This window comes from Pogona vitticeps, chromosome 3 (genome assembly GCF_051106095.1).
Source record: "Pogona vitticeps strain Pit_001003342236 chromosome 3, PviZW2.1, whole genome shotgun sequence".
Lineage (NCBI taxonomy): Eukaryota > Metazoa > Chordata > Lepidosauria > Squamata > Agamidae > Pogona > Pogona vitticeps.
In genome coordinates, this window is record NC_135785.1 from 204724369 (window position 1) to 204744527 (window position 20159).

The window sequence follows — 20159 nt, forward strand, 5'->3', positions numbered from 1 at the left end:
ATAAAAATACATTTGTGTTTTATTTTTTTTGTTACAACTATGAGAATCTCTGCTTTGATATAAAAATAGGATAGATTAATTGGATTCTGTTTCACCTGTAATATCTGCAACTAGCCTGCTTAGTTTAAGGCTTTTCAGGATGCTGACTTCTACTTGTGGTAGATTTGTGTGTGTGTGTGTGTGTGTGCATTAGTTGCTCTTTGTGGCAGAGTCGTTACCAGCCATCAGCTCCTTGTTACTGAATGGTTGTGTGCAGAGCACTGGGTCCTAATAAGATTTTTTTTTAAAAAAGAACAACCTTAAACCTCTTATCTCTGGATTGTAAAAACACTGGCACTTGAGGAGCTACCTTGTATATGCATAATCATTTCTCAGAATTCAGTTTTTGAGCTGTAACTCCTCTGGTTTAAAATTCTTCTTGTGAATAATATTCTGATAGTGTTTCTTGAAAATGAAATGGATATGAACATGCCATATGCCTAAATTAGAATGAAAATCTATGATTTCAGTGGCTTTTGAGGTATACGTTCTCTCTTTGTCAAAAGGGAACGGAGACAAATGTAGTCCCTTGTTCTGCTTCCAAAGAGCTGTCTCACTTCCACATCACTGGTACATTGCAACCAAAAACATGTTTCTCAGACTGCAGTTTGCCTTGGTTTGTAACAAGGTTCAAAACGTTGAAACTGGAGTTAAGTTTGAAAAGCAGTATGTGAAACTGATGGGAACCTGATCTTCAAAGGAAAAGTCAAAAATCCCAGCAGGAATGCTGAAGCTCTATGTATTTTTTTCTGTAGCTGTAGCTCTTTGGATCGCAACCACTTTTAAGAATGTGCATTATGAGAGTAACCTAACAAATACTGCCATAGTGATTTGTTCATTTGAATTCTGACTTAATTAGAGGAGGAAACTTGATACTTCTGCGCTTTCTCCTGAGTCTGAAGACTGCAGTAGAAGATGAGATGGTTGCTGATCTTATGGTGAACATTTTTAAAGTGTGCCCAGATTTGCTGAACAGATACTTTAAGGAATCCCAATATTCTTTTGTTCCAAGACTAAAATCTACTTGGTTGGACAATATGAAATTGCTCAGGAAGGTAAGAACACTGCTTATTATACAATTGAACGTGAAAATGACCCTTACCAACATTTGTATTCTTAATAAGATCCCAGAAATTGCTTCCACATGAACACTTACATTTTCCCTGATGGCAGGCATGAAAAACAAAAAAATCTTTGAAATATTGTTAGACTGCATTTCCCATCAGTGATAGTCTGCATAGGCAATAATGGGGGATGATGGGAATTGAAGTTCTGACAACAGCTCTAGGAAACACAATAAAGAATGCTAAAGAGGCTGACATCAATCCAAATATACTTAATTGTGGAGAAGTCTTTGCCCAGGGATACCTTTGGACTTTTGTTCTTCCTCTGTATCTTCTGTGCTGCAGTTCATCTGAACATGGTGCATGTCTCTTATTCTCTCTCTGCCTTTGAATCTGTTCTTGAAATTGCAAGCATATGGTTATTGTCATAGCATCTGGAAGACAGCTGCAGACAGGCCAGAAGTTGGGAAAAGAATGCTTTGGGGACTGTAACTCCCAGTGGCTATGCTGCCTGGAATATTCTGGGGAATGTGATTACAAAAGAGAAAAATTTGGAAGCTATGAGTCAGATAAGGGCAATACGGACTTTAAGAGTCATTACTGTGTAGACAGTAGACTGTATGAGGGAGTGTGAGATTCCTGCTAAATTGAGATGATAATATTTGAACAAGCGCCAAGCTTGAATGCTTTTTGTGGAGAAATTAATCATTGTCCCATCTACTAGTTGTCATTTTATGCTGTGTATATGGAATACTGCAAAAGTGCTTGTATGTCATGGAATTATATGTTTGTTATATACCCTGTTTCCGTGAAAATAAGACCTAACCTGAAAATAAGATCTAGTATGATTTTTCAGGATGCTCGTAATATAAGCCCTACTCCCAAAATAAGCCCCAGTTAAGTGAAACCCCACCCTTCACCATTGTGCAGCAGCCAGAAGAAGATGACATAACAGTACAGTATTCGAATAAATGTAAATTGCTGTAAATGAAAAAATAAAACATCCCCTGAAAATAAGCCCTACTGCATTTTTTGGAGCAAAAATTAATGTAAGACCCTGTCTTATTTTGGGGGAAATACAGTAAGTTCATATTTGATTCTTTTATTTAAATTAATATTATGCATATGTAAAAATGCACATATTTCCTAATGCTTTGGAATTATTTATACTGCAGTCTTGTGTAAGTCTACTCCGAAGTCTTACTGATGTCAATGTCACTATTGATGCCACGTAGTCCAGTAGCTTAGCCCTGTCCAGCAGCAAGACACCCACATTTTGCACAAGTTGAAAATTCTGAACTTCCTTTGCAGCCAGTCTCAAATAAAATATGTTAGGGTAGTCAAGATGTCAATACAGCCTGGATAACTGAGGCCACGTCCGTTCTCTCCAGAACAGCTTGCAGTCAATATATGCACCACCCTAGGTGGGTACTTATGTAGAAGGTAAACAGGACGCAAAGTGATATTGTGGGCAGCTAAGTTTGGCTTGTTTGTTTGTTTTTCCCCTTTTTGGATTTAATTGCTGTTCTGTACTCTTGAGTCTTTCAGAAAGAATACAGTATTAACTCAAAACAGGTACTTAAATAGCAGGCAATACATCTTTATGTTCCTGTCTTTCTGGAATTCCTGCATCATAGTCTGTTCAGTGTTATTCTGTGTAGGTTGCTGAAGAAACAGTTATGTGACTGGTAGGCCCTAGACTGAAGAAATTTTGCTTATAAGCTGATTAAGCACTAGATATTAACTAGTGTGGAAAAGCAATGATGTTTCATTTTGTTCTAAGTTAAGCCAAAATGCACTTACTTCACATCGATACATACCGTATCTTTTGTTCTTGATTTGCCATCTCAAGTGCTTGTAAGAAAGCAGGTTGTAATTGTACAGACAGAACTTTTTTTTAACAGAAGTGTTTAAATGGAGTTTCATTATGATGTTTAAAAGTAGGATTATTTTTGTTAGATACCCGGATTGACTTACTTAATTATCATAAACAAGAGGTACTGTTAATATTGTAATAGTGACAAAAACAATATGCTGTGAAAAGAAGACTAAAGGGTAAATTGGTCCCAACTGTCTCTTTCATTTGAGAATCTGGCATAAATATTTATCTAGATTTGGAAAAAAAGCAGGGGTTGATTTCTGATAGTGAGGAACAAAAAAAAGCCTTCAGGGAATCTTTTGTCTTTCTGTATGCTTCTTCTTTGCTTAAAATAATTGAGCAAGATACTGAGTGTATTCAGCGTGGAAGTTGCAACAAAATGTTGGTCCAACTTCTTTCTTTATCATATTGACTAATTCTCTGCTATTTTGACCAGAATAGGTCTTCAATGTGGCTTGTGATAAAATGTATGGAAATGTAATTTAAAAGGTCAGCAGTCAAGTGAGAAGCATGAAATCCCAACATAAATCAAGTGGAAGAAAGAAAGAAAAACTAGTATCAGCCATGTTTCTCATCTGTGTTTATCTAGTACTGTATCTCCAACACTAAAGCAGCAGCACAACTATCATTCATGTTCAGTAGCTTGTTGGAGATTTCACATTCAAGCAAAATGTGCCATTTTGTGAAGTATTCTGCTTGTCTCATCAGCTTAGTCCAGTTTTCTCTAACTGGCAATTGCCTTTATAAGCAGGCAGAAATATCAGCCTCAGCAACTGCATTATGTCTTCCAAAATGAGGCACAAATTTTAGTTTGTGTGTGTATGTGTGTGCATGTGTTTGTGCTTGCTTTGGAAACACAATGTGATTATTCCTTTCTCTTCCAACCATGTTTTACCATTCTACCACAGACAGCCTTTTTTTTCCTAGGGCAGTCAACTAATGACTGAAGTTGGTCTAAGGGTCTAGGTGGGCTTCTAGTGCCAATTCAAGGCAAACAAAGTTCCCTTGCAATTTAGCATCTGAATACTATTTGCTATCAAGAAGAGTGATTTTTTTAAATGCTGTATAATGACTGGTTTTAGAGCCAACTGATGCTTTCCTAATTATAATAAAACAAGCATCTTTTCTTTTTAAGACATCAACAATGTATATTGTTATTTCTGAATTCTCTTCTTTGCATGTGGAATTGGGCATTTAGAATTGTTCTGTCATCATGGGTCCATATGAATATATCATAAGTACCATGGTCTCATTAGTACCATCTGATAATATATATGGCTTTCTTTAAAATTTTAGATCTATGCAGCTCAGCCAGAAGTTTCCAATGCTTTTAAAATCCCAGAGTTCATTCCACTTCCAAGACTTCTTTCAGTAGTGATGGTGACAACCATTCCAGCAGTGTGTAATAAAGCCATGTTCACCCAAGGATTGAATGTAAGAATTTTTTCATTATAAGATGGGGGTGTTTCGTTAAGTTTTCCATCTGCAGTAGCTTCAGCAGCTTCATTAGCTCCATTTGTGTGGTACAATGTTAAAAAAACAAGTATGTACAAGCCTTTCACTCAATGTATTCTTCCTTTCTCTGGTGCAACCAACACAAAGCACTTTGGAAACTTTCATTTCTGACTAACCACAGCTTAGTGTTACATCTGAACCAAGATAAACTGTGGTTAGTCTTAACTTACTAAAAACAAGGGAACTTAAGCCTATGGTTTCACAAGTTTGTTTTAGTTAACCATAGTTAAAAGCAACCACTGCTTAGGATTTGGACTTAAAGCAGTGCTATGATAAATCAAAAGCAAAAGGGAAACCTACCTATCTCCATCTTGCAGCCATGTCAGTGGCAGAGAGGGAAGTGGGAAGGCATGTAAGCCTGAGTATTGACATGGAAGAGCCAACAAGTTATCCTCCAAACATATGAGAAGGAAGACAGTGGTAGTTTCTAATATGAATGAGAGCCCTGCTTTCCTGTAAGGCCAGTTCAAAAGCAAAATGAGAATAAGGACTTTTTCATAAGATACTGCTGGCTGATAAAGCGACTCACAGATGGTAAAAATAAAATGATTTATTGGCGACATCACTCTTCTGTAGAATATCCTCTCAGCCAGTAAGTAAGACATCATCTAGCGTCCTTGGGAAAGGCAGTTTGTGGGAATACTTTGGATCTATTTTATCTTAATATCTTTTTATATCTTTTATGGCACTGAATCCTATAGCTTGCAATCAGTTTGATGCCTTCCCCCCACCTCATATTTTTTTCTTGTCTGTCTGCAAATACTGCTAATCCCCTTCAGAAATTTGTTATAATTCTTTTCTTCTTTTATTTTAGATAGCCAGCAAAACAGTGAAACATACAATCCTTTCACTTATATCAACTATTCTGAAAAGAGCACTGAAGAACATTGAGTATTGTCTGAATGAGAAAATATGGGAGAAATCAGAAATCTATACACCATCGTTCATGCAGGACTTTGTACAGCAATACAGGGAAGCACTTAGCAAGGTATGAAGTCACAAAAAGGAATTGTGTAAAATTGCAATTGGTGGAGCAAAAGAAAAAATTAACTCTCTTTTTTGTATCTTGGCTGTTTCTTTACTAGCTTGAAAAAATCTTTTAAATATATTGATTCACCTGTTATTAGATTTTGAATTAGGAGATTGAAAAATTTTATAACTGAAAGGTGAGATGTAGACAATGGTTTACACATTCCTTGGAGCCTCCAGAAGCAATGGTTGTGCCATAAAATGCAGTAGAGAGCCTCTCAAGTCCCCCCAAAAAACTTAAAAAGCAAACTGGAAGGAAGTTGTCATGGGGTTTTGGGCATTGGCGTCACCAGTACATCAACAGCTGGATTACTGTAATGTACTGTAATGTGTAATGTGGGGCTGCCTCTGGAAAATGTCAGGAAACTTCAATGGCTACGAAACGCAACAGCCAGATTGCTAACTGGGGCTGGTCATAGAGATTACATAACTCCCCTCCCTTGGCTGCTGATCCAGTTTCGGGCACAATAAAGTGCTGGTTCTAACCTGTAAAGCCCTAAATGGCTTGGGTCCAAGCTATCTTCAAGGACCGCATCTCTCTTTATGAACCCGCTCAGATGTTAAGATCATCCAGAGAAGCCTTTCTTTCTCTCTGTCCCATCATCTTCTCTCAGTTACTGGCTACATGGGTGGCTACATGAGTGATTTTTCAGATGGGTTGTTATGCATTACCGCTCTGACTGGGTCTTTAGTGCTACTTATGTTTACTATCTCTCAGACTGGTATTTCTTTGTTCCTTTTAAACATTTACATACTTATTTTATTTAGCTTTTATACTGTCTTTTAATGGTGTAAACTGCCTCTTTATACACCGTTGTATACTCATTGTTTTCAGCTTTAAATATCTTTCATGATGTAAGCCACCTTGGGTCCTTTTTAAAGAAAGAGAAAGGTGGGATAAATATATTTTAAATAAATAAATGTGGTGGGTACATGGGAGAGGGCCTTCCCTGATGGACCTCTGTGCGTGAGCACCTTAGAAGGGACATTGCTTGTGTCCTTTTCAGGGAGAAAAGCAGGGTAACATATTTTAAATAAAACAAACCAATAAAGTAGAAGTACAGTTTTCAAGCTCTCCCAGGATTAAGAAAATTAGAGCTACTCTACAAAAGTATAATTTATAATTTGGGGGGGCTGCCCTAATTTTAGAATTTCCTTGTAGAATTTTGATTTGCTCTGCTGCATAATAACATAATTGCAGCATTCTGCAGCTATAATAGCTCATATGTGTGCTAGGTGTATGTGTTTGCATGATATATTCAAGTCAGCCACTGCTGTGTAACAAATACAAAGATAAACAGAAAAACCGTCAGCATCATTTAACCTTACTGAGGTGACTTATAAGAGAAATCAATTAAAATAGCCTTTCAGCAACAAACATTCATTTATATTATTGAAAATAATTATTACTTCATAAATCAGACTTTCACAAAAGCTGGTGATTAGTAACTTATATGAATTTGTAGCTGTTCTGTTTTTTCTCATATGATTCTGGATTGTGAGTAATTCTTATAAACATATTTCAATGTCAGAATAATGTTATAACAGTATTTGTTAGCTTATACCCCTATCTTTTCAAAACCTAGCTTTTACCAGATATGACTAATGTAATAGCAGTCTGGCAGTCCCTTCTAAAACAAGAGAAGGTGCAAGATGGACAGAAGGAAACAGAGGAAGATGCTGCTTCTATTGTAGAAGAAATGTCTGAGGTTAAAGAAACAAAGGGAGAGCACGGTAGGAAAATTTTAGTCATCTTATCCAATGTTCATCAGAACAGCAGCTATTAATGATTCATGTCTGATGATTCATAGTGGCTCTGTTTGGTTCTTTGAGACAAACACTGTTAATGACCTCTTGTAGGAGTGATGCTTTTAACAGTGTCTAATAAAATTCTAAAATTGGAAGTCTTGTTTCAGGAAAGCTCTTGTGCATATTTGACTGGTTCCAAATTCATGTTGCATATAAAGTTCAGCATTCACATTGCTACTGAAGAAGTTTTTCAAGCTAAGCTACAGCTCCATTTGGTGATTGGCTTCACCTCTTGCTGTACAAACAAAAGCATGGAGCAAAGCACCTAAAGGCATTTCCTGAGAGAGGCAAGTGTTTTCCCCCCAGTTAAGTTGGTTTCCTAAGGGAAGCAAGTAGAGTTGTTGACTTGCTCCCAACACATGTACTTCGTACAGCCGTCCATTCTGAGATTTTTACCGGGCATCCAGCTGAGAGAGCCAGTGTGTTATGCTAGTTTGATTGTCAGGCTGGAATTGTCAGGCTGAAAGAGCCTCGTGGCGCAGTGGTTAAAAAGCTGTACTGCAGCTAAAACTGTGCTCACGACCTGGGGTTCAAATCCCAGGTAGCCGGCTCAAGGTTGACTCAGCCTTCCATCCTTCCGAGGTCGGTAAAATGAGTACCCAGCTTGCTGGGTGGGGGGCAATGTGTAGCCTGTATAATTAAAAAAATTGTAAACCGCCCGGAGAGTGCTTGTAGCGCTATGGGGCGGTATATAAGTCTAATAAATAATAATAATAATAATAATAATAATAATAATAATAATAATAATAATAATAATAATAATAATAATAATAATAATAATAATAATAATAATAATAATAATTATTGTAGGACAAATGTAATAGATAATGTGAGTGCTCTTACAGTTGGATGTGGGATATAAATATAACAAATTATGTGTATGTTCGTATAAATAATCCTGTCATCTTCCTTTCCCTTTTCAACTACAGTATGTACCCTACTCTTTATGTTTCAGTACTTCACTGTGTAAGGTTTTCTACCCAGTACACACCATATTACTGATTTAATTGTTTTAATGAATGATTGTGATGTTTTATTATATTTTATGATTTTTTACATTTGTAAGCCGCCCCGAGTAGACGCTGTTTAGGGGGGTGGGGTAAAAATCTAATAAATAAATAAATAAAAATAAACAATGCAAATTGTGGTTGTTGTCCCAGAACAGAGGGGACAGAGCATATGGGCAGGATTAGACTGCACTGATAGTTTATCTTTAGAATAAACTACAGTTAAAAACATGTATTCATATTTTTAGGGAGACATTGCATTCTTTGGACTTCATCATTTTAAATCGTGTTAATATTTTGTATGTTTTTTCTAGGCTCAGACGATGCAGAAACTACTCTTTTGAAAGCTGTCTTACTTCAGGTTACATGCCTTTATCAGCAAGCTGTTCCCCACTTAGTAGCACAGAGCAACTTCGACTTTAGCAAATTAATAAAAGGTAATCTATGTGTGCTTGAAATGGTGAGCTGGGAGATGCATCGGAAATCATATGTATGGAAGAGAGTTTACTTTTGCATACAAAAGGTCCCAGAATTGTGAGCTAGATTGAAGAACAGGAGGCTACCTGGTATAGAGTAGCTGCCTGTGCTTTATAATGAAAAGAAAAGGGTGTTCTTGTGATAACATCTTATGGATTTTTGATCATGTCATCTTAGGAGTATCATTTTACAGAATCCCAACGTAAGCTTATAGTTGCAAAGCTTTGATTAGAATAAATGCAGTATCTTACCCTTATATTAAAATGTAATTTTAATCTGCTATGGAAATGCCTTTGAAATCCTTCAGTTTTGTGACATTGATAAAATAGGATTTTTAAGAACCCATACATTTTATCTTGCAATGTTGAAGAGGAATGTCTAGTACAGCTATTCTCAGTGGGCACCATATAGGGCCCCATGCGGGGCCCTGGCACATTTGAAGGGGGCCAAAGACTGGAAGCAGATCATCACGCACTACCTTCTAAGGTTCATTATATGACATACAATCCTGATTTGGCCTACCTTTCTTTCATATTGTGTTTATAGCCGTGGAGAGAGAGAGAGAGATGTCTAGAACATATCTTGCTGAGGTCTAAAAATATCTAAGGACACCCAGATCATTTCTAAGATGATACTTGCTTTTGAAGCCTAGATGGCTTGAGACCTGGTTACTTGAAGGAAAGGTTGGCCCCATACACTTCCCTATGGGCATAATATCATATCACTTACATATGACACATGTGGAAGCTCTCCTTCAGGTACCCACTGTGACACCAGGATTGGCCAGCTAGGAAAAGGATATAGTACTCTACATTTGGAAGGCTCTCCCCTGGAAGCTTTCTTTCATCTCTTTTTGGTGTTGGTAAAGAACAGTTTATATTCCTAGGTTTAAAAATCCTTGTTACATGTCACGGAGCTTAAAAAACAAAACAAAAAAGCTCTATGATGTTCTGTGCTCTGGGATTTTTGCTGCACTGGTTAATTCTGTTCTCTGTCTTTTATTGTGCTTGTTAAAGCCATACATTGTGCTTATTATATTTTTTACCCTGAAAATACAATGAAAAGAAGAAAATAAATAACTGAAATTAAAACCAAGGTTATTTTTAAAATCTTAGGTATTGTTACTGAAAAAGGTTTGCGACAGGAGATCCCACCCATTCTGCAACATCACATACTCAACGTAGCTCTGGAATTGCCTGCAAACAAGTTTTCCTGGTTTAAAATGCAGGTAGGAAGGAATGTGGGGCTTGTTTTTGTCTCATCTTGTCAAACAAGTGGTGTGTGTGTATTGTTTTCTTCACTTGCTAGACCTACTGTGACTTTGCATTATGTTATGTGACTGGAAATAACAACAAAAATTTCCTGTATACCACTTTCCCCATGAATTGGGAGGGAGAATACAGCAGAAAACTGGCTGATCTCAGCTAGTGTTTTCACTAGCTGAGAGTACTTCACTCCTGCTTTTCCTCTGCTGTATGACCTGAGGAAGATTCTTCTTACTCTTTGGCTGCGGATCCATATATATTTTTAAAAGCATTGAGTTCATGTGTTGCCACCTCCTGTTATGAGGCATGTGTGCAGAGATGTTTTGAAATGTTCACTTCCAGTTTTAGATAACCACAGCTTACTATGTTGTCTGGACCTGGAATTGCAGCTACTGTTAACCATGGTTTGATAATGAGTTCTTGTAAAGTAACCATAACTATTGTTAACCGTAATGCAACAAATTATTGTTAATAAAAAGCAAATACTTGTACACTCTTCCTCCAGGTGCAGGGGCTACTATTTCCCAAGGCTCACTGTCTTGCTTATGCACCTGGTGGGAAACGGCTCTCTGCGTGTTTTAGAGCAGAGGTCCCCAACCCCCGGTCCGCAGCCCGGTGCCAGTCTGTGGCCTGAGCCCGACTGGGCCATAGAGAGAGACCTCCCCCGCACGCACTCCCCGTTTGCACAGCCTGTTTGCGCCTGTGTGCAAGCGCCTGCACAAGCACCACACTGCCCTTTGCGCATGCACACAAGTGCATGCCGGCACAAGCACTCTGCTGCCATTCGCGCATGCGCAAAAGCGCGCACACCTTTGTGCATGCACACAAGCGCATGGGGGTGCCCCGCATTCCCCAGCCAGTCTGCGGGGCAAAAAAGGTTGGGAACTGTTATTTTAGAGTATAGCTGCCAGGAATTTCTTATATTTGGCCTTGGTAGAAGGCGTTGCAAGTTGAAGTCTGACGTCTGGCCTTCCTCAACTTTGGTATGCTCTCTCTCTCTCTCTCTCTCTCTCTCTCTCTCTCTCTCTCTCTCTCTGTGTGTGTGTGTGTGTGTGTGTGTGTGTGTGTACACACACACACACACACACACAGAGAGAGAGAGAGCTGTATAATGATTTTTACCTAACTAGGGATTTGGGGATGATTTTTTAGGTATTTGCTGCTGCTAAGGCATAATTAGTACAGTTTTCTTTGCTCTTTTGTAAGAGTAATATTATATGAATAGACCTTATGCTTTCATACCCTGTTTCCCTGAAAATAAGACCTAACCTGAAAATAAGCCCTAGTATGATTTTTCAAGATGCTCGTAATATAAGCCTTACCCCCAAAATAAGACCCAGTTAAGTGAAACCCCACCCTCCACCATTGTGCAGCAACCAGAAGAATATATGACTGTATTTGAATAAATGTAGATTGTTGCACATGAAAAAAACATTAAAGCCCTAATGCATTTTTGGAGCAAAAATTAATATAAGACCCTGTCTTATTTTCAGGGAAACATGGTAATTTTTTCCCATTGTTCCTCATTCTGTTACATCTCTCTGAATGCAATGTATTGCTCCACTAAATTATAAATTAATATAGAGAGATCCTAAACCATTTTTATCTGTGATAACCAATAAAAATATGCTCTTTTAGGATGAAACTGAGCGGAATTGTGGTGAGAGATCAGTATTTTATTTACTGATGAAAATGTTTGTAACAAGCAATCATTCACAGCTCAAAGCATCAACAAAGAAACTAATTATTAAGGTAATTTCCCCCTTCCTTCTTTTTATTAAAATATTTTTGTGTCCAAGAAAAGATGCTTACCTTGAATATGCCTTAGCGGGTTGGATTTAGGGTAAGCAATATAAATGAACACCCTTTTCTGTGTTTAATATGCCATTTGTAGCCTGCTTGCCCTATAAATGCATTAAAGCTCTCCTATGTTATTATGTTGGATATGATTGTAGATTGTGAAGTCGAATACACTGCTGTTAGAGTTAAGGAATATAAAGCACATTATTTCTGAAAATCAAGCTTTGATTAAAATGTTTGTTTTGTGGACTAATTCTGTGGGAGTCATATATATTTGACCAGATAGGCGGGGTAAAAATAGAATAAATAAATGGTCCGGTGGGCCAGATAGGCGGGGTATAAATTAAATAAATAAATAAATAAATAAATAAATTCCTTGTGGTAAAACTAGTGCCATTGGGTAAAACTCCAGCTGTTGCCTGAGGTCTTACTGTTGACAGTGAATTCTGCTACTGGGGAAATTTTTAGGCTCCGGTATATGGTTGCTAAGTAATCTCCAGTTTACTTCATTACTATATTTCAGTTCCCCAGCACCAGTTGGACAAAAGTGCACAATAATTACATTATTCCCTCTATGTTTCCATGGTTCTGTTTCCCGTCAGTGCAACAAGATTGTTGTTTCTGAAGTTCAGTTTAGCTGAAAATAAAAAAATTAGAATGGTAACATATTGTTGCTGGATTCCTCTTCCTGTTATCCTGAACAAAAAGAAGAAAAAAAACATGTTACCTCTTGCCTGTACTGGATGTTCAAACCTGGCAAAATTCAAATACCCTATTTTTAAGCTGTACAGACCGTCTTCGAAATTGTCAGACTAACGTGGGGGTCAATTATATTATTCAAATGCAAATTCCTGAAAAGTAATTAAGTAACAGTTCACTTTTTTTAAAAACAACAAAAAGTTTCTTTCTGCAAGGACCTGTGGCGTGCCCATTTACAGTGGTGCCTCGCACAACGATTGCTTCATACAATGATGAATTCACACAGCGATGGGTTTCTTTGAGGAATTTCCCCCATCGTTTAACGATGTTCTCTATGGGGGAATTTCACTTAACGATGTCCCTTTTTTGCTCCTGTAAAAGTGTCTTAAACTGTTAGAAACCTGTTTTAAATGCTTGCAATCATTATCCCACCTCCTGAACCCTATGCAAACTTAATTTGGTGTTGTTCTGAGTCGTTGGTAATTTTTGGTGATTTTTTAAATTCTCCATTGAAAGCCTTTGAATGGTCCGTTCAAAGGCTTTCAATGGAGAATTAAAAAAATCACCAAAAATTAACGACGACTCAGAACAACACCAAATTAAGGTTGCATAGGGTTCAGGAGGTGGGCTAACAATTGCAAGCATTTAAAACAGGTTCCAAACATTGTAAGACACTTAAAAATGAGCAAAAACGGACATCGGAAAGGACTTCAAAAGCACTGAAGCCGGCTTGGATGAGTAGTGAAATGTTTCAACCTAACAAGAAAGAAGTCCATTTGCCACAACTCAACTTTCCAGATTTCTTCCTGATGATCAGTGAGACCATAAGTAACTTCTGCTTTGATAAACCACAACTAACTTTAGTATCTAGCAGCACAAGCAGGGATATTTTGTCTGTATTTATATTTCACTATCAAAGAGTACTGCAGAGATAGTGGGGGCTATCAACTTTTGTGTCCAGAATAAGGACAAGCAGATCTTCTCTTGGGTATTACACACAAAGAGAGCAAATCAAAAAGAAAAGAGAGAAGACTTCCTCTTCATTGGCTGTGCTAATGTTGAATCATGTTTCATTATACAGTATTTATTAGTAGTCATTGCTTACATTGCTGGAAGTGGTTATGAATGGCTTCCTTATTTTACAAAGGGTAAGGTCAAGTGGCTAGTGGTAGCAGGATTGTCTGACAAACCTAAATGTAAGATTTACAAAGCTGTCATCAGGTTAAGCTTCAGTATCTTGAAGAAAACAGCATCACTAAGGCGGAATTTGGAGGAAGGATTATAGGAACTTTTTTTGGCCTTGCTTCCTGGTAGGTCTTTACTTCTCATAGATGAGTGCTGCAGAAGAAAGTTACTTTCTTGGTATAATTGCATTCACAGGTGGATCATGCCCTGCTATACCTAGCATTGAAGTGTGTTAGTTGCCCTTTAACATAAGCTGCAGTCCTGTTTGATTAGTTGTTCCAAATGAGTTGGTTCATTTCCAGTCCTTTGCTACCCTTCCTGATGCAACAGCTGCTTATACAAGGCTATGCATACAGAGCCTGGTCTGTGGGATTGGGATGGGGAAAGTGCATGCACAACAGTTCTGCTCATGCATAGGGATGTGTACGAATGCATGGAAGGTTTGTGCTTGTGTAAATGTGTTCTCTGGCTAGATTGGGATGAATAACAGCTATTGAAGCAGTTGCAACAATTTATTTTTATTATAGTATTGATAGATGGAATCAGTATGAAAGTATATTGTCTTGGATGATGGTTCTTCTGAACTGATATATGTCAAGTGCAGGGAAATGTGTGGCCCTTGAGATGTTGTTGGATTGCATCTCCTGTCAGCCTTAGGCACACCAATGGTGCAGAGGGCTGAAAGTTGAAGTCCAGCAATATTTAGAGAGCCATGTTTTCCCCAGTCCTGGTATAGTGAGGAGAAAACAATGAGGCCGCAAGAGAAATGGAAAAGGCTTCTGCACTTTGAATAGCTGTTTACATAATTTGTATTTGTAACCTGTTTTTAAACAGAAGGGTTTTAGTGAACAAGTAAACTCTATCTTCCCTCTACTGTTGTTGTTTCCTTAAAATAAGCAGCCATAATGAGAATTATACAGAAATAGCAGCTGAAAGCTTTATATGATTGTTATTGTGGTTTTTTAAAACAGGTTCTACATGACAGTGGAGTATTTGAGTACACCTGGAAGGAACTTGAACTGTGGCTTGAACATTTAGACAACACAGTAGAATTCAAAAAGGAACCAGTGATTCAGTTTTTGGAAAGGGTAATGAAAGTGCAAATTAGTCATAATGACTATGCCAGGAATAGCATTCTTGGAAGCCTATTACCATGTTGTTGTTGTAGAGCAAGATGTTTTCAAAAACTCATGAATGAATTCTGAGAATTTGCATCTGCTAGGCATGGGAAGGAGAACAAAAGGAAATGAGACGAGATAGGAAAAAGCTTTTGTTAGAGATTTCCACTTCAGAGGGTGGTGTTGACAAAAAGATGAGGCTGTCGTTCACCACTTTTATATAACTGTGTTATAATACAAAAATTAACAAGAACATAGAAAGGAAAAGTATCTTATGCACACCTTACTTACCAAGTGACATTTTTGGTGTGTATGCTGCTTCCTTTCTCTTATAAAAACAGTACTTAAGCTTTGCCTTCAAGAAAAACACATTGTGCTCTAGAAAGATGAATTTGGAACCTGACTGATTTAAAGTGGAGAAGGGTCTTATTGTTAATAATACTAATCCTTGTTTTTCAGAATTCTTGTTCATTCCTGTCAGAATCAGAATAAATGAAAACAGTCAGACAAATCAGATGTTATCTTCATTCACAATACAAGATATTCTAGAATATATTGTTGTGGAAGGAGATGTGAGAATTGCTTTTCATTCTGTTGTGTATACATTTTAATAAAATTTAGAACCAATAGGACAAAGGGCAATGATTATTTTGCCTGTCTAATGATTAGAATTGATGGAGTTTTGGCCAGATAGGTGGGAGAAAATCAAGACCTTATCAAATACTATATGGGCAATTAGAATGTTGAGATGCTAAAGTATTTTTTGTTGTCACTTGTACTAATTTTTATAGAAATGTATCCTGCTGTTAACTGCAAAATCACTCAAAGCATTTATTGGTCTATTGTTGTCAGAACTACCAATTGTACTAGCTCAGAAGAGTCCAAAAAAATGTGGAAATTTCCAGAAGGATAGCTGTCTCAAGTGATTTTAAAATATGTGCTGTGTGGTGAATGAGAGGTAGAATGTGCGATGTAATGGAAACAGGAAAAAAACAGCAACATAGCAGCCTGGTGTTAATCTTAAGAGTGGTTTTGGGAATCATTTAATAATCCTTAGGGAGATGACAAGTACAGGTCTTAACAGTTGCAGTTTTCATAACGAAATGGTTTTCCAGAAAGCTGATACACTTTTTGATACTTCCATTAAAGGATTATATATGGGCCGTGCATGCATACAGCGTTCTAGAGGATTTGATCCCATAGCTGTAATGTTGAGAAAGTATATGTAGAAGCTGGGGAAAATACTGCATGCACTTCTTGAGCTTTAGTATGCCATCACAGCCAGCCGTTCTCCTTAGCAGCAAAATTTTCTGTAGTAAGTGCAGATCAGATTCAACACTGCATTCAGCATTGCACTCTTGCATGGCCTTGTTGTCCAGTTTTGACACTTACTGCTACTTCTCTCTTCATTACATTTGCTCACTTGTGATGAATGTTATTTTCTTTTCCAGGTCTTGGTAAAACTGGTGACCAACCCCTATCCGTTCACAGACAAGGCAGCAGATCTTGTTCAGGAAGCTAGCATTCTCCAGGTCAACTTGTCTAAACAAGATCTTGATAATATCAGCATTCCAGTCTCTCACATTGATGGTATGCTCTGTGGTTTAGAAGCTGTTGTGCAGATATTTCACTGGAGTATTTGAACTCCCTTGAACCAGGAAAACTGGCCACTAGCATGTTCTAAAAACATGTGGTGGTTATTAATTAGTTCACTTCCTGATAGCAAATCAGAGTTTTGCTGTAGTCATTGAAATAAAGGGTAGCGGTCCAAACAAAATAAAATAGTTTTGCATTTGCTGTAGTCAGTTAACATACCATATGACCAGGGTCCGTGATCTTTGTTGTGACATCTGCATGGAGCCAGTGAGTCTGCCTATCAGTTGCCAACGCTGTTATTTAGAAATTGTAGACCACCATCAAATAATTACTACAGGAAACATTACCATTTTATAGATCCCAGGTATAGTACTTTTTTTAATGAAAAAGAGATACCTCAAAATATACCTTTCATGTTTTCACCTTGCTGTAATGCTGCTTGATGTTTTTAAATGACAGCTTAAATGACCTGGTTTTTCAGGATAAGCCATAAAGCACAAATAACAGAGTAAGCAACGTTTTATTGCAAAATGTTGCAAGGAAAAATTATTCACTTGTTTTTAAGAGCTTTGCATTATTGACTGGCAAACAGTCCATCATCGTTTGGAAAAAGTTTTCTTTATACTACAATTCCCAGTAACTTTTTTAAAGCTTTATGTCTGGTGGCCATGTTTGCTATAGAAGTGTATGAATGGACACTGCAAACTATTTTAGTATTTTCTCTTACATAAACTTAAAGTTTGAAAACTTTATCTTATATATGTCTTGGTGGTTCTTTTTTTGAGAAGAGGGTCTCTAGAAACAATCATCTTCCTAGGCTGAGCCTTCCTCTCTTTAAACTAGATGTTCTGGATATGATTGATGTCCTTGTGGAAGGTAATGAAAGCTTAAATGAAGAAATTGGACCTGCCTTGAATGAAGACATGATTGGGAGCATTTTTCCATTCAGTCCTGTCATCCCAGCTTCTTTAGAAGCCAGGAATAAGCTGCTGCTTGAGGATAATGACAACGTGGATGGTATTTTCTTCCTATAGTTATTGTTTAATGTTTTAATTCTTAATAATATTGGTAAAGCTTCTCTGTGTGTCTTAGTGGGGAAAACAAGTTGTACTCAATTATGGAAAAAGATTTTTATGCATCAGGTTGAAATGTTCTTATGCTGATTTTTTGCCTATTCACTTTTCAAAAATTACTTGCACTTTTGAAAACTCTCTCTCTCTCTCTTTGTATGTACAGTATATAAATAGATATGCAATATATATTCACCAAAATTCTGATGCTTAACATAGTAAATCACACTAGAGTACAATCAATAGAGATTTGGTGAGTCACCTCCTCTGTAAATTCCATTGATTCAAATGGGTCCACTCTAACTGCAACTTACTTTAGCATAATAAGTCACAGTTAGAGTAGGCCCATTTGAATTAATGGAACTTACAGAGTTGACTCACTAAATCCCATTGGCTGTAAGTCAGCCAGTGAGTTTTATGGCCCACAATTTTGTTATAAAAATCATACATCAATGATAGGTCAATATGTTTATTATGCAGTAAGACAGTGGAACTAGTTATCTCAAGAGATGGTGAGTGCTCCAACACTGGAGGCATTAAAGAGAAACTTAGATAATTACCTGCCATATATCCTTTGATTTATATTCCTGCATCGAGCAGGGGGTTGGACTTGATGGCTTCATAAACCCCTTCCAAGTTTACTGTTCTATGACCCTCCAAAATATTACAAAATAGTGAGCTAGGTTCTCAGTTTTCCAAAAAAGTTAAGCAAAACCAGGGGAGGGGAGGTAACTAGCATGACGTTAAAACAATAACATCTCTTGTCCATTATTTTATATATTTACTTGAATTGGTGGCATAACAGTTGCCCGGGGAAAATAGGAAGCTGCCTTATGATGCATCAGACCTAGAGTCTATAAAACTCAGGCAATCCAAGGTTTCAGACAGAGGTCTTTCCCAGGGTTATGTGGAAATTCTAGGGATTGAACCTGGGACCATATAAATGCAAAGCATTCCATTATCTTATTGAGCTGCCTCGGCTTTCTCCATTTTCCTTGCTCTGTCTGTAATATCTGCTTATAAAGTGATACTTGACAGTTTGGTTCTGTTCTTACAGTTCTTACACCGACAAGATAGCTTTAAATTTTTGCCTGAAGTGGTACAGTGCAACTTTCACCATTGCTTGGTTTGATTACACCAACTTTTCAAGAGCTGCTGCTGCAGTCAATCTAGTTGAAAGCAATGCTGTGCAAGTACCTTTCTAGCTGGGTCAGTTATGTAGGAAAAAACGAAGTAGGATTAAAAATTGGACTTTAAGATTTTAGCTATGTGGATTCTGTACATGATCCTGTTATCAAGGGCCTCCATGTCTTGACGTGAAGATGTGCATAACTCCCTCACACTCTTCACCTAAATTGAACACTGTATTTTTTCCTGTAAGAACATGAATGATAAAAAATAATATGCTATGGATAAAGGGACAGCTGAAGTATTAGAGAATATACCTCTTAGCAGCATGGGTACTAGATGGCTTCCATGTGCCATCTTATCATTTGGCAGCAACGCTGGGAGAGATTTCTGAAGTGCTGATGAGTTGGGGGGGCCCCTCAGAATTAAAGAGTACTTACATTTGTCAAAATGTTTGTGCCCAGTTTAACGTTCCTCCCTTGCTGTTCCTGCTCATTTCCAGTTACAGTACATATAGCACACTAGATTTATTTCAATAGGAAATTGTTATCCTCCAAGAAAGGAGATAATCTGTTCTATACCTGAGTAGGGGTTTAATACTTTGCTTTGAAGACTTCTTTGAATAAGAAGTTACAAGGGCTGGCCTTTTTAAGAGTGTCTTTTTATTTTTACAGGAGAAACCATAGTGGAATATCTCATCGCTGTTTTCACAGACATCTTGCATTCCCAAAGAGACCCATTAGCCCTCTGTTTGATGTTTCAGCTCTATGATAAAGAACTCCATTTGGTCTGTCCACAGCTTTGTGAGTTCAATCAGTATTACTGTCTTTGGATACCAAAGCAAGCTAAGGAAGTATTGGTAAGTGAGACAACAAGGACACCACACTGCAAAATGAAGCATGAGTTAATGTTAATTCACATTTTAATATAACATACCAGGGAACAGCACAAAGTCAACTATATTGCCTACTTGCTTGGATATATTATTATTCAGGAGAAGTCAGGTACCCAAGTACTCCAGGTCTGTTGTAATTTCTCTGATTACCAAATTGTCTAATGTTAGGACTGTGTCTCCCTCAGTGGACCAGTTACTGGTCAGTGTACTCAGTGGAATGCTGCTATATGCAAAGCCCATACATGTTATGTCTTTTCAGGAATCCTAATAGGCTTTTTGAGGTATGTGATGTGTTTGTGGAGTGGTTTGCCATTCCTGGCCCCCTGTGGGTTTCCATGACTAAGTGGGAATTTGAACCCATCTCTCCAGAGTCCTAGTCGGACACTGTACCAGCTACCATGAAGTACTTACATATTATAGCACAAAAAGCTGGCTAGATTGAATCAACTTTTCTTTTAAAAACTTCCTGCAACTGGACTCTCTGATTGTGGAATCTTCAGCTTATTTTAGTATTTATACCCTCATTTAAAATAATACTCAAAAGTTACTTTAAAAACATGAAATACAATATAAACCAGAAAACT

The 20159-nt window shown here is 37.5% G+C and overlaps 1 protein-coding gene across 1 annotated transcript in view; it reads left to right on the plus strand.

Moving 5' to 3' along the window:
• Positions 1-20159, plus strand: part of URB1 (URB1 ribosome biogenesis factor) — a 69984-nt gene that overhangs the window by 13032 nt on the left and 36793 nt on the right. Inside the window, exons 9-19 of the mRNA XM_020796189.3 lie at positions 899-1094; positions 4279-4416; positions 5312-5485; positions 7113-7260; positions 8657-8779; positions 9935-10047; positions 11723-11836; positions 14740-14856; positions 16338-16476; positions 17326-17499; positions 19355-19539. Of these exons, the coding sequence (XP_020651848.3) occupies positions 899-1094; positions 4279-4416; positions 5312-5485; positions 7113-7260; positions 8657-8779; positions 9935-10047; positions 11723-11836; positions 14740-14856; positions 16338-16476; positions 17326-17499; positions 19355-19539 (1621 nt within the window). The remainder of the gene's footprint in view (positions 1-898; positions 1095-4278; positions 4417-5311; positions 5486-7112; positions 7261-8656; positions 8780-9934; positions 10048-11722; positions 11837-14739; positions 14857-16337; positions 16477-17325; positions 17500-19354; positions 19540-20159) is intronic.